General features: G+C 42.8%; 1 protein-coding gene across 2 annotated transcripts in view; it reads right to left on the reverse strand.

Annotated features, from left to right (window-relative positions):
* SMOC1 (SPARC related modular calcium binding 1) overlaps positions 1 to 2294 on the reverse strand; it is a 60314-nt gene extending 58020 nt beyond the window's left edge. For both annotated transcript variants that reach the window (XM_033146807.1, XM_033146797.1), the window contains exon 1: positions 2178 to 2294. In XM_033146807.1, the coding sequence (XP_033002698.1) occupies positions 2178 to 2279 (102 nt within the window). In that variant the 5' untranslated portion in view covers positions 2280 to 2294. The remainder of the gene's footprint in view (positions 1 to 2177) is intronic.
* Between the last annotated feature and the right edge of the window lie 9968 nt (positions 2295 to 12262).

Raw genomic sequence — 12262 nt, forward strand, 5'->3', positions numbered from 1 at the left:
TAGCCACTACAAAGCCCTGCAATGAATTATTCAAAAAATGTTTTGTTATGCAGATGGCAGCGTTAAAGCACAGCATATTTATACTAGTGACAGCTTTATTGGCAGAGCCTAATGGTCGGGGGGGGGGGGGAAGTGTATCAGATAGGGGATAACCCCCCTTTGACTTTCAACATGCTAACAAACAAGCAGGCAAAAATAAAAGCCCCATACTTTTCAAACAAATCACTTGGGAAGGGGGAGGAGACGGGATTTACGAGTTAAACATCCATTAAATCCACAGTTTTACACTGAGGAGGAAACAAGTAAAAGAGTTTTAAAGGGCATAGATCTTCCACAACAAAGATAGGGGGACGTAAGGTTCGCTGCAAGCCAGGAAGATAAAGAAGCTTTAACTCAAAGCACCATCTGAAATTTAAAAGTTTGTTGAAGCCATGTAGCAAGAAAGTGGCAAATCAGCAGCTGCTTTTTTATTGGGCTTAGGGGTCTCTTGAAATAGCTTCTATTCCTCAAAAAGATACTGTGCAGGGAGCAATTAGAGAGGCTTGTAAAGTCAAGTATATAAAAAAGTGGATTTAGTTTGATAGACAAGCGTATGTAGTTTATACGGGCTGGCATCAGGATTAGCGTGCTTCGCTTTTCAGCTCAACTGTTCCTAATTAAAGCCCTCAGATACCACAACACTGGAGCTCATGTGAATACTTTCCCAAAGAGAGATGCCACCATCCTACCAAGTAGCATGGCTTGGGGACAGAAGTGCTTTAGGTACCAGTATACACTGGAACTTTAGGTTAAAACACTCCACGCACAGAGCAGAAACCCTGCTTTTCTGCTGCCCTTTGAATTCTTGACTTCAAAGATTTGTGACATGGACTGGACCCATTTTACCACATTTTAGCTGCTATTGTGCTACACATCTGCTCATAAAAGGCGCTAGAAAAGGTATGACGTGACAGAAGGATGCGTTTTTCTTCCTCTATACTGCTTAATAGTAGGGTGTTCTCAAAACATTTTTTACAGTCTAGTACTAAGAGATAGTTCACCAGCAAGCTGGAGAAGAGGGTTCTTCTCACCTTCTCCTCAGTAGCAGCTTCTACTCCAATAAACCTTCCAGTCTTGAACTGGGCATTAGATTTAATGCATAAAATATATAGTACCAGCTGGAGAGGTACTGTCTAAGGACACTTTTTAGTGCTTTCCTCAGTTCTACCCCCACAATATATGAGGAGGAGGGAAATGCCTGGTTAATATAGGCAGTTTTATCATTGTTATTTGAAGTCAGCCTATTCTCATTAATGGAGCTTTTTTTCTCAGGTAAGTGCATATAGGACTTCAGCCATAAATGGTTAGAATCCAGAGTTACTCTGCATCAGTCTGAAGCGTGCTATTAATTTTAAAACATCAAAGAAAGCAACTGGTTCTCTCACAAAATATTTTTGGAAATTGTAAAATATTCCCTTTTCGGAAATGATTAAAACACAGTTCTCAACCCTTGTAACCTGGACTTGATGCAACATCAGTGTTCTTATGGGGCATTTAACTCAGGGGCAAACAGATTCATTTACTCCCCCTTTGAGACATAAAAAAGGGAAAGTCCTGAAGCTATGTTTGGATAGCAAGGCAATTTTGTTCAATGCAAAATTAACAAGAGAATGCTAAATTACTCCCTGACCATATGTTCGCCGCACTGCAGTTTTAGCCCTTCATGTTGCGCCTGGGCTTTTGATCCTGGGGATCAAACCACAACAATTAAAAACAAGGCTTAAGAACCCAAGAACCCCCACCACACACCCCTAGAAGAGTCTGTCTCCCACTTGCCCCACAAAACAGCTCCCCAGAATGGCTGAGCTCCATCTCCAACAACGTGGGATCAGGAAAGGCACACTGAACCAACAGTTGGTGGTGATGGTTTGTTTTTTGTTGTTGTTGGTTTTTTTTTTTTTTTTTTAATTACATTTTCCTCAGGCTGTCTTTCAAGAGCCAGTTATAAGTATGAAAGGGAAAAGCTTGCTTTAAAGGAAAAACTTTTTTCCCAGCTTCAGTCAAGCCGTTTAGAAGTGACCAGCAAGCCTTATCGAGATGGAATATAAACCAGGCGAGGCGAGGCGCCAACTTTAACGCCCCTTCCTTCCTCTTCCTCCCACCAGAAACGGCGAGGCAAGCAAGCGAGTTCCACTCACCCTGGGCCCCGTCGCGCGGAGGGCAGAAACCTGAGGCACCACAGCCAGCAGCAGCGCCAAGAGCAAGCGAGGAGCCCCAGAGCCCCAGCGTCGAGCAAGCATTGTCAGGGGTGGGAAGGAGAAGGGGAGAAAATGCAGCCACAAAACTTCCCCCTTTCGTCGCTGAAGGTGTTGGCTTTGGGGTGGCTTCTGCAGCTTGCTGCTTTCCTCCCCTTTGGAAGCCGAGAAAGTCGAGCTAATTCTCCCTCCTTCTCTTCCCCACAGCGAGCGCGTTGTGCCCCTCCAGCTGCAACAGGTTAAATGCCATTCGGAGGAAGGATTCCTATTATAAAGCGCACGGCTGGGGCGGGGCCAGGCGAGGCCGGGCCGGTTGACGGACAGCTTCCCTGCGCGGTCAAAAGCGAGAGAAGACACATCCCCACATACAGGAGACTTGCGTGTGCTTTATCTGTCTGTCTGTCCGCCTGTCTCTCTTTTGCTACTGCTGGTTTTTGCCAATCTCTTGAATGTTTTTACATCCCTGCTCTTAACGGGTTTCTTCTCATGGAGAGTTTTTAATGTTTTGGGTTCTGTTTTTTAGAAACGGCTTCGAGGTTTTCTTCCAGTAAAGCGGTATATAAGTGGCATGAAACCAAAATTATAAAGGGCAGCACAGCCTTCACACTTTTCCTCTGTGCTTGTTTTGCATCTGAAATCGGCCCATTTGTGCACTCTCTGTCTCTCTCTCACGCACACCTCTGCCCCGAAGATGAACCACAAAGGACACAATAGAACTGACATTTTATAGAGATATAAAAGTTCCACCCCAAGAAGGAATCAGAAGCTTGATTGAAGGTATGATACAGTCACAGGTGTTTCCCCCCCCCCCCAGTGGGCTGGCCAATACAAAATATTTTCTACCCAGAAGTAGTACTTCAGTAATAAATTAGGTTCAACTTTTAAAAATTCTGGATAAAATAATTTAATTTTGGAGATAACAATTGGACTAGCATAGGATGCAACCTGCTAAAGGTTCACACAGTCCCATCTGTCAAGCTTGGTGGTCCCATGGACCGCAAGAAGATCAAACCTCTCCATTCTGAAGGAAATCAGCCCTGAGTGCTCACTGGAAGGACAGATCCTCAAGCTGAGGCTCCAATACTTTGGCCACCTCATGAGAAGAGAAGACTCCCAGGGAAAGACCCTGTTGGGAAAGATGGAGGGCACAAGGAGAAGGGGACGACAGAGGACGAGATGGTTGGACAGTGTTCTCGAAGCTACCAACATGAGTCTGACCAAACTGTGGGAGGCAGTGCAAGACTGCTCTGGTCCATGGGGTCATGAAGAGTTGGGCACGACTAAACGACTAAACAACAACAACAATGCCAATAGCAGTCGCTGTATATAAAAACGAAGGAACTAGTCTTTGGATCACCAAAAATGGTTGGCAGCATCTTGAGCACACATACCCTGCCCCTCCCCCCCAAAACAGGGCTGCCATTTGAAGACATTTTGGCGCCTGCAGCAGACCCAAAAATGGCACCCCTGCTCCCCACCAGGGAAATGCTACATCAGGAGCAAGGAAAGAAGAAAGTTTGACTGTTGCCCAGGTGGATCCTGCTACCTGAGGCAGGCACCTCACGGATTATTGTAAATGCACATCTCCAGCTTTGCATGAGAAGTGGACATTGCTACCTTTACTATGTAGTTTCATATGCTAGTGCGACTGGTCCCTCAAAGTAGAAATTATAATGCATAAATGTCAAAGCTTACATGTATTTTTTCCACTATCTTTACTGGGCCAAAAGCTCCAGGGTGTTCAATGGGATTTATTCTGAAGAGCGTGGGTATAGGCAGTGCTTTTTTTCTGGGGGTACGCAGGGGTACGCATACCCCCTAAACATTTTGTGAATCTAAGTTTGGCCTCATTGGTGGGCAGAATTTCAATATGAGTAGGAAAGTGAGAGTACCCCTAAACATTTTTTTAAAAAAAGAAAAATAGCACTGGGTATAGATGTAATAGTTCTAAGTTTGTATGGGAAGTTAAGAACCTCACACATCATCTATGGGAGAAGCAGAAGGAGAAGGGGCAGAAAGCCAAGCATTGTGGCTGAAGGAAAGGGGCAGTAAAAACAACTGGAGTTCAATGCAGGAGACTAAAGGGAAAGAAAGACGGGGGTTGACAAGAGCCCATGAGGAAAGACTTCACCATGGGAGAATCGGGTTGTTAAGGCTAGAAGGTTTCTCTGCTTTTAACAATTGCACTGAAGCATTTATCATCAATGCAACATTGGAACTTGGTGGTCCCCAAGGAGACAGGGGAAAGAACCAGGGTGCTAAAATGCTGGATTTTGCAACTTGATTTGAACTAGCCAGGCAAATCTATCTGTGGTGTTATTATTATTATTATCATTATCATTGGCAAATTCTTCCAAGTGATTTATAGCAACAACAGAGTAAGGCAATAATTAAGAATGGTGCTGTTGGACTTTATGTGGCTGTTCAAGAAAAAAACCAAGTAATTTTAGTTGGAAAAATGCTAAGGAAAGCAGGACAGGGATTCTCTAAATCTCTGTTATCTTTTTTTTTTAAAAAAAATTTATTAACTTTTTCAAAACATCAACAAAATACAAACAACAAACAAATACACTACAATACTAATACAGACAAACTACAATAAAAAAAAAACTTATTCCCTTAAACTGCTACTTTTCTTAACATTATAAATTGACTTCCTCACATCCGCCCTTCCTGCATTCATTATCTCACATCTTTAGTAATTTCTTTACATTGTATAAACCTTATTTTACAAAAAAAACTGTATCCAATTTTTAAACTATTATCTTAATTCATTATCTCTAAATTCCTTAACACTTAACATAATTCTAAATCTGCAGTCTAACTTATCTTCCAAGTTACAGCTACATTTCTATCTTCTCTAAATCTCAGTTATCAAGGGTCACTACAGAGTTTATAGATTATGGGTGCATCTCACAAGGGAAACCTGCAATAAAGCCAGGCAGAAGCACTGTCTGTCTGACAAGAAACTGACTGTCTGGTCAAGCAGGTGTCTGGTCAAGATACGAGCACCCAATACCATTAGTTTTTGTGTTTCCCCCTCCTCATTTTAGCTTCTTCTTACCATGGGTGGTATTCAACTAGGTTTTACTCAGAGTAGATCCATTGAAAATAACGAGCATGACTGAATTAAGTACATTAATTTCAATAGGTCTACTCTAAGTAAAACTCAGATGTCACCCTATGGGTGGAATTCAATGTCTAATCACTAATATGATTGCTCCGGCAGTGCAAGCATTTCTGCTTGCCAGACAAAACCATTTCCTCTCTCCTCGCCCTGCACACTGTTCTGCAGGTTATCCTGACCCTCCAGAATGGATTTGGGGGTTCATGAGTGAAGGGGGGGGGAATTCCATTTTGCTAGTAGGAGTCCTTGTGTTGCTTCTGCTACTGCGCTAGATCCAGCTCTCTGTTTCTAACTCTCCTGGAGCAGCATAAATATTCAGTGTACATGCACTGTGAAAGTCAACAGCAATCTAAGGGCCAAATTAAAAGGGATGCAGGAGACCCGCAAACTAACAGTATTGCCCTTTTAAAAAAAGGGGGGGGGGAAGTGTTGGTAACACTGGAAAAGGTGATGTTCATATTTTCTTCTTGCACCAATTTGCACAATCAAAATTGCATGCAGATCTCACAGCTGCTATTAGCACTTCTTGGGTGATGATGTTCATGGAAGTCCCGCAACATTTCAGCTTTGATTCTCAGTTTTCCTAAACTTAAACATACCACAAGAAACATGTTTTGCAACCGTCACTTGGGGTGATAAGCAGTACACTCAAGATGTATGTTTCAAGCAGGGTTTTGTTGAGGTGAAGCAGCTCCCAGATATCGGCATAGCTCAAAGGGAGAAGGGGCAGGTGAATCGTCTTACCAAATAATTTATTGCCTGGGACAGAATGCATCATGACCAGGGTTGGAATGGTCAACACAAGGAAGACATAAATTCCTTTAAAATTAAGCGGGATACAAACAGTGTTAATTGTAGCAGCATTTAACCATTTATTAGGTTCAGCACACACAGATTACTTGGGGGGGGGGGAATCCTGTAGTGATGTCTATGCTTAAAATGTATGCATTTAATCTATTACTTGAATTAAAAGGAGCAGACAAAGGGGGGAAAGTATATGAACTAATAACGTGTGGTAGCAAAGTCACTCGTTTTGCAACTGATGCTGAGCAGAGAGCAGAAGTTGAAGAGAAAAGAGAAAAACGATCACTAGATTTTGCAGATTATTTGAAGAACTGGCCCTTCTACTTCCCCCTTAAGCATTTGCACCCTCACTTCTTTCAATGGCCTTTTCTTACACTTGAAATGCACTGAATAGATAGGCAAGATTTTTTCACCAAAAGCATCACTGCTATATATTTGTATACATCACACTGCCAGCACAGCAAAGCAAAGCAACAGGGGAAAGGCCTCATTGCCTAGACTTAGTTTAAGTTTACTAGTTTTTTTATAATAAAAAAAATCTACAGAAACTAATAAAAGATTTAACTTGTTTTTAAAAAGGCCTTAAGCCACTTGTTTCTACACCAAAATTCACATTCTTGAGGCTTTTTTATAGGCTAATCATGAATAGCATTCTGAAAAACAAATATATAATACCGTAACAGACCCCAATATTAAGAAACTCCTCTGTTCCTTATGGCTATTGTAGTATTTCCCCCCCACACACCTACCCCCATTTAATTAAGATTCTGATTGGTTCTGCAGTCTGCTAGCTCTTATACAATTGTGGCTTAACTCCCTGTTTGCCAGATACCAGCCAGTAGATTCATCTTGTATTGGAATTATGATTGCCAAATTTTGTTCCGGATGGTCTCCTGTGCTTTCAACAGCTCCATAATACATATTCTATACTATAGTCTACTCCATAGTAGAAAAGGCTTCCCCAGTTGAATTTCTGCCTGCCATACAGCTATGAAATCCAAAACAGAATAGACAAAACACGGTTCAAACAAGCAAATGAGACCACTGGAGGAGCACAGCTGACTCCACCCTCAAACAAGTTATCTAATGTCTGATTTGCAGAATTTTTTCGTCTGTTGCATATTCGTTTCTGTAGTGCAGCAAGCTGAAGCAGAGAAATTAGGCTTTCTTCAAACTGCTCCAGTGCAATCATGGCTCACCAACTGTCTAGCTTTCCTGATGCAAGGGAGGGAAGAGATTTTTCTCAACCAGGATCTCTGGATTCTGAAATCAGGAGAGAGAGACAGATAAATGATTGCTCTTATTACTAGACCTTGGCCAAGCTGTGCCATAATGTTCCATAGTGTGAAGCAGATGCTCAGACCAAGATACTTCCAATGGCTCTGAGCTCAGAGCACACCCTCATAAGAACTTGTAAGCATATCAGATGCTTTCATGTTTGATGTTTTATCGTGCTCTTAATATTCTGTTGGGAGCCGCCCAGAGTGGCTGGGAAAACCAGCCAGATGGGTGGGGTATAAATAATATATTATTATTATTATTATTATTATTATTACTCAAGACAAAAGGAGGCTGTTTCCAGACACTAAAATAGGGTGGTGTGTTGTAAACTTTTACTTCCTGGCATAGCACTTATCAGGACAGAACCAAATATTATTTGTGAGCTTCCCACAGACTTCTTGTTCAGTTCTGGTTAAGTGCTTTGGTGCTACTACAGGTCTGATTATGTTTGAGGTTTTAAAACCTCCCCCCCCCCTCTCTCTCTCTGTGTGTGTGTGTGTGTGTGTGTGTGTGTTAATTTTTCTGCATACACCAGTCCCTAAAAGAACAAGCTGGTTTGCAAACAAATCAAGACACACCTTTAGTTTTGCTGTTATTTTAAAAACATATTTTCTAAAAATTACCCTCCTCTTTTGACCCCTCCTGCCACAAACAATATACAGAGAGAAACCTTTCACTAAGCAGAAATTGCCTAGAACCAGATTTCTGGAAAACCCCATTGTGGTATATATTAACTTTTATCTTATGATTGATAGACACTGCCAAGGCAACTTAACAGAACAGATGTGTGTGTGGGGGGGGGGGGTGCTGTCAAAGGACTTTTAATGCTCTCCTCCCTTCAACCCTGTACCTACAAAGCTGTTTGTAAAAGAAGCGTGAATCTAAAAGCTTGGGGGAAGGGGAGCAGGGGGGATTAGGGGACATCTGAGGAAAGCAGTATAAAATCGCACCAAATGATAAAAGGGGTGGGGTGGGGGCGGGATGAACCTATAACCCCTTTCCCCCCACTTACTCCGTTGACAAATATGCAACCAATTAGAGTAATTGCAGAGTTATTTATGGTGCACAAAAAAGACCCCAAGAGCCAAGATTGTAGAGATAATAATAATAAAAAAGAACCTCACTCCCTCATCTCCTCTTTTTGCAGATGCTGGCTTGTGGAGTCCAGGTGTCTTATAACCAGATGAACATGTGCACTTTGTTTGCAGGTGCAACTTTCTGGATGGAGGTCAGGCGAGGAAAGGGATGGCAGGGATGAAGGAAGTGAGCAGAGAGCGAAAGGGTCTCTCTCAGTTTCAAACTGTGACCAGACAATATGGTTTGTTTGTTGTTCAGATAGTTCCCCTTCGGAGTCCACAATAGCCCTACTTAATCCTTCCCCCAATTACTCTTTCGGACAGCAGCAGCCGCAGCAACAACATTTGCACACTAGGTGGTTGTGGTGGGAATACAACTCGGTCGTAACTCCATAATTTAATTGTCTGGGATGACAGTTTGTCCACTTTTCAGCGTCCTTCAGGAGAGAGGCTTTAATTAGAACTATTGAGTGGTCTGAATTGGCGCAATTAGGGTCTGCATTAATTATTGTTGCATGTGCTTTTTTTTGAACAGTAAGGCGTTTGTTGTTGCCGTTGCTCTTGCTGCAGAAGTAGAGGGTCAAGACAGGGGTGCCAGCTAATGAACTAGGAGAGTGCAAATTACCTCTAAAATGGTAGGGCAAGTGTAACACACACTTGAGAGGAGCAAAGAAATCGCAGTGGGTGGGGGGGGGGAATCGGCTGATAGGCACAGCCTGTGAGAAACAAATCCTTCCTTTTAAGCTCTCAGCTCCTTTAGTTCACTCTAACACCAAGTTTATGCCTGCAAAATTTTATGATCCACCTACCTGAATGCAATCCATCAGTCATAGATCTCCAGCGGGCACCTTGATTAAGACTCTTGTCTTTTGATGGGACTGCAAGAAGAAGGGATGTAGCCAGCACCTGCAAGGCCACAATACATGGCTAGTAGATTGTGCCTATTGTGCAGAATCATAAATCTAAAAGGGAGCAGAAAGGCATTTAGATCCTAGGCCAACACCTCCCCATTTCTCCCAAACAAAGGGAAACCCATTCGCTTGCCCTCAAGAAATGAATTAATAATGAATGAATGAAATTAACTCCATTAAGATTTCTTTAAAATTACTGTTTGTAGTTTACTGTGATTATGGTCTTACACTACTCTCTCCTCTCAAAATCAGTACTTTTATTTTATTTTTCTTCTATAGTATATAATAATATTTGAAAACCTAGCATAGAAAGAAATCAATGTTGTATGTTGTTGCTGCCGCAAATCATAAAGCACTTCATATTCCAGCATTCACTTTGGCTGCTATCTCCCCAACATAAGCTCACTCTAAAATTGCACACTTCCAACCCCTGGAGCTACCTGTTCTCACCCGGGAGCATCCGCAATCATTCCACCACCCCCTTCCCCCACTCAGCAAAATTATGTACACGTACTTCCCACCCCTGGACCTGCTTGCTCTCAAAAGCACATGCACAGATATATGCCTCCACAGGCACATACCTCCACATGTGGTGGTAATGTCCCCAAATCCAACAATTCTGGACAGCAATCAAAGAAGAAATATGCAAAATAACTAAGCAAATACAGTGGTGCCTCGCAAGACGATATTAATTCGTTCCGCGAGTGCTGTCGTATAGCAAAAATTTCGTCTTGCGAAGCATGGTCGAAGGAAGCACAGCTTTACAGGGGGGGGGGACAAAAAAACCGCAAAAAGTTTTCGTTTTGTGAGTTGCGGCCATAGGGAAATTCGTCTTGCGAGTCACCCTTTCGTTAGCAAATGCCTTTCGTCTAGCGAGTTTTTCGTCTAGCGAGGCATTCGTCTAGCGAGGTACCACTGTATTAGACATCACCCCAGAACTGGCCCTACTAAGCATCTTCCAAGACAGTAATCCCCACTCACTATGGACCATTGTTATCAAGTAGTATGGGAAACAGCCCTATTAGAAAAATTAACCAATAAACTGAAACTGACACAGGAACAAATAGAAGAAGACGCCTTCACCCCAGTATGGCTCCCCTTTATCATGTACACAGCCCCACCAGATAACGACAAAACTCCGCCAACAGCATACATATCAATCTGGCTAACCTGATTTTTTTTATAAAAAAAAATACAGACCCCGCTCTCACACACAAATAAATCTCACTACAGCCACCCAAGGACAACCAATCACACCCTAGGCCACCTTATGCCTCTCTCATCACCAAGGAAACACAAGTGAATAGTAAGAAAACCTATACAAGTAATGCTGACAGTAAACCCCACACATACACTAAATAGAAGAACAGAAACATAACCACGTGACTCCACCCACTACTCCCCCTCTTTTCTTCCTAGCCTAACATTGTATGTGTCATTAATGTCTCATAACAAATGCAACTGAATTGTAGAAATCATAACTTGAAGAAAGAGACATCACACTATTTTTGTATACTTAAGAAATCTTCTTTTAAATAAACATTTTTTAAAAAGCACATGCACAGATGCATGGGGAAAGCTGATGTATGCTCACAATATACTTTTTGGGATGTGAGTCGTAAACCCAATCACAAATTGGTGTTCAACTAAGATAGAAGTATAATAATCCACTTGTTACAATATTTTGCATCTCTCATAAGAGGGAGCCATGGTTCTCCCAGTCCATCAGCACCACTAACACAGCCAGCAACAAGGTGAACCACAACAGCAACCTCCAGGGACTCACTGCATAGGGCATGGTGTTGGGAAGTTGGAGGTGGAATTCTGAGCCACACTGGATGAATATATAGCTTCCCACAGAAGCAGTCATGCTAGGGCACGACTCTCAGGACTCCAGTCCCTTGGTTGCTTTGGTTGCCCATGTCCACCTCTAAGATAGATATAGCTTTAGATGGTCCAAGCAGAACCAACCCTAGTACTCTAAAGGTAGTTGTGCCATTGCTTTCCATAAAAGTCTTTCAATGTTATTTTCAATTGCTAGCAGGAAACCAGACATTTTCACAGCCGTCGGGCCCCGAGTGCATGTTTTAATCAAACCAGGATATCGACTATGACCAAATGTAAATGCACCACCATACAACTTTAACAGTCAGGAGGCAACAACTCAGCTGTCAGGAGGTCAGGTGAGCTGCAGCGCCCCACCATGCTGTCTGCTATAAGCCCTATACGTTAGAGAGGGTCATGCCTCCAAGTTCTTGGCTCCCTTATTTCACAGGCCCCAAAAGTCGTCTAGTACTGGGCCAGTCTATTCTAGAAGAGTAGAGCCATGTTGCAGCAAGGGCAACGAAGACCCCTGAGCTAACTAATGCATTTATTTATTGTGCTGTACGTTTTCATGTTCTGTCCCTTTAACAAGACTTTCTCCTTTCACAGCCATGTTCCCCGGCTGCTGCCGGCCCCCCAACACCAGCTATTAATATGTGCAAACTCTTGACACCCTGAATGGTTTCCCAGTGCCGACACTAATCACATTTTAGGGAGCAGGTCAGCAGTGAAGGGACTTAAATTCGTGTGAAAATGTCTCCAGGATGGCCCCGGTGGCTCACACCTGCACGCCCTATTCATCCGCACTGTTTACATGTTGTCATCCACAATTAATTCTTTCCCGGGTCGCTCCGTTGATTGCCCTCCCATTGCACAGGGACCCCATTCTGAGCCGTTGTGGCTGTTCAATTGAGCATGGGGCAGTGCGATTAAATTAAGTTTTGTGGCACTCTCGCTTTCTCTCCCTCTCATTTTCTCCCTCCCCTCTTCTCTCTCTCCGTTCAA

The sequence above is a fragment of the Lacerta agilis genome, chromosome 1 (genome assembly GCF_009819535.1).
Source record: "Lacerta agilis isolate rLacAgi1 chromosome 1, rLacAgi1.pri, whole genome shotgun sequence".
Lineage (NCBI taxonomy): Eukaryota > Metazoa > Chordata > Lepidosauria > Squamata > Lacertidae > Lacerta > Lacerta agilis.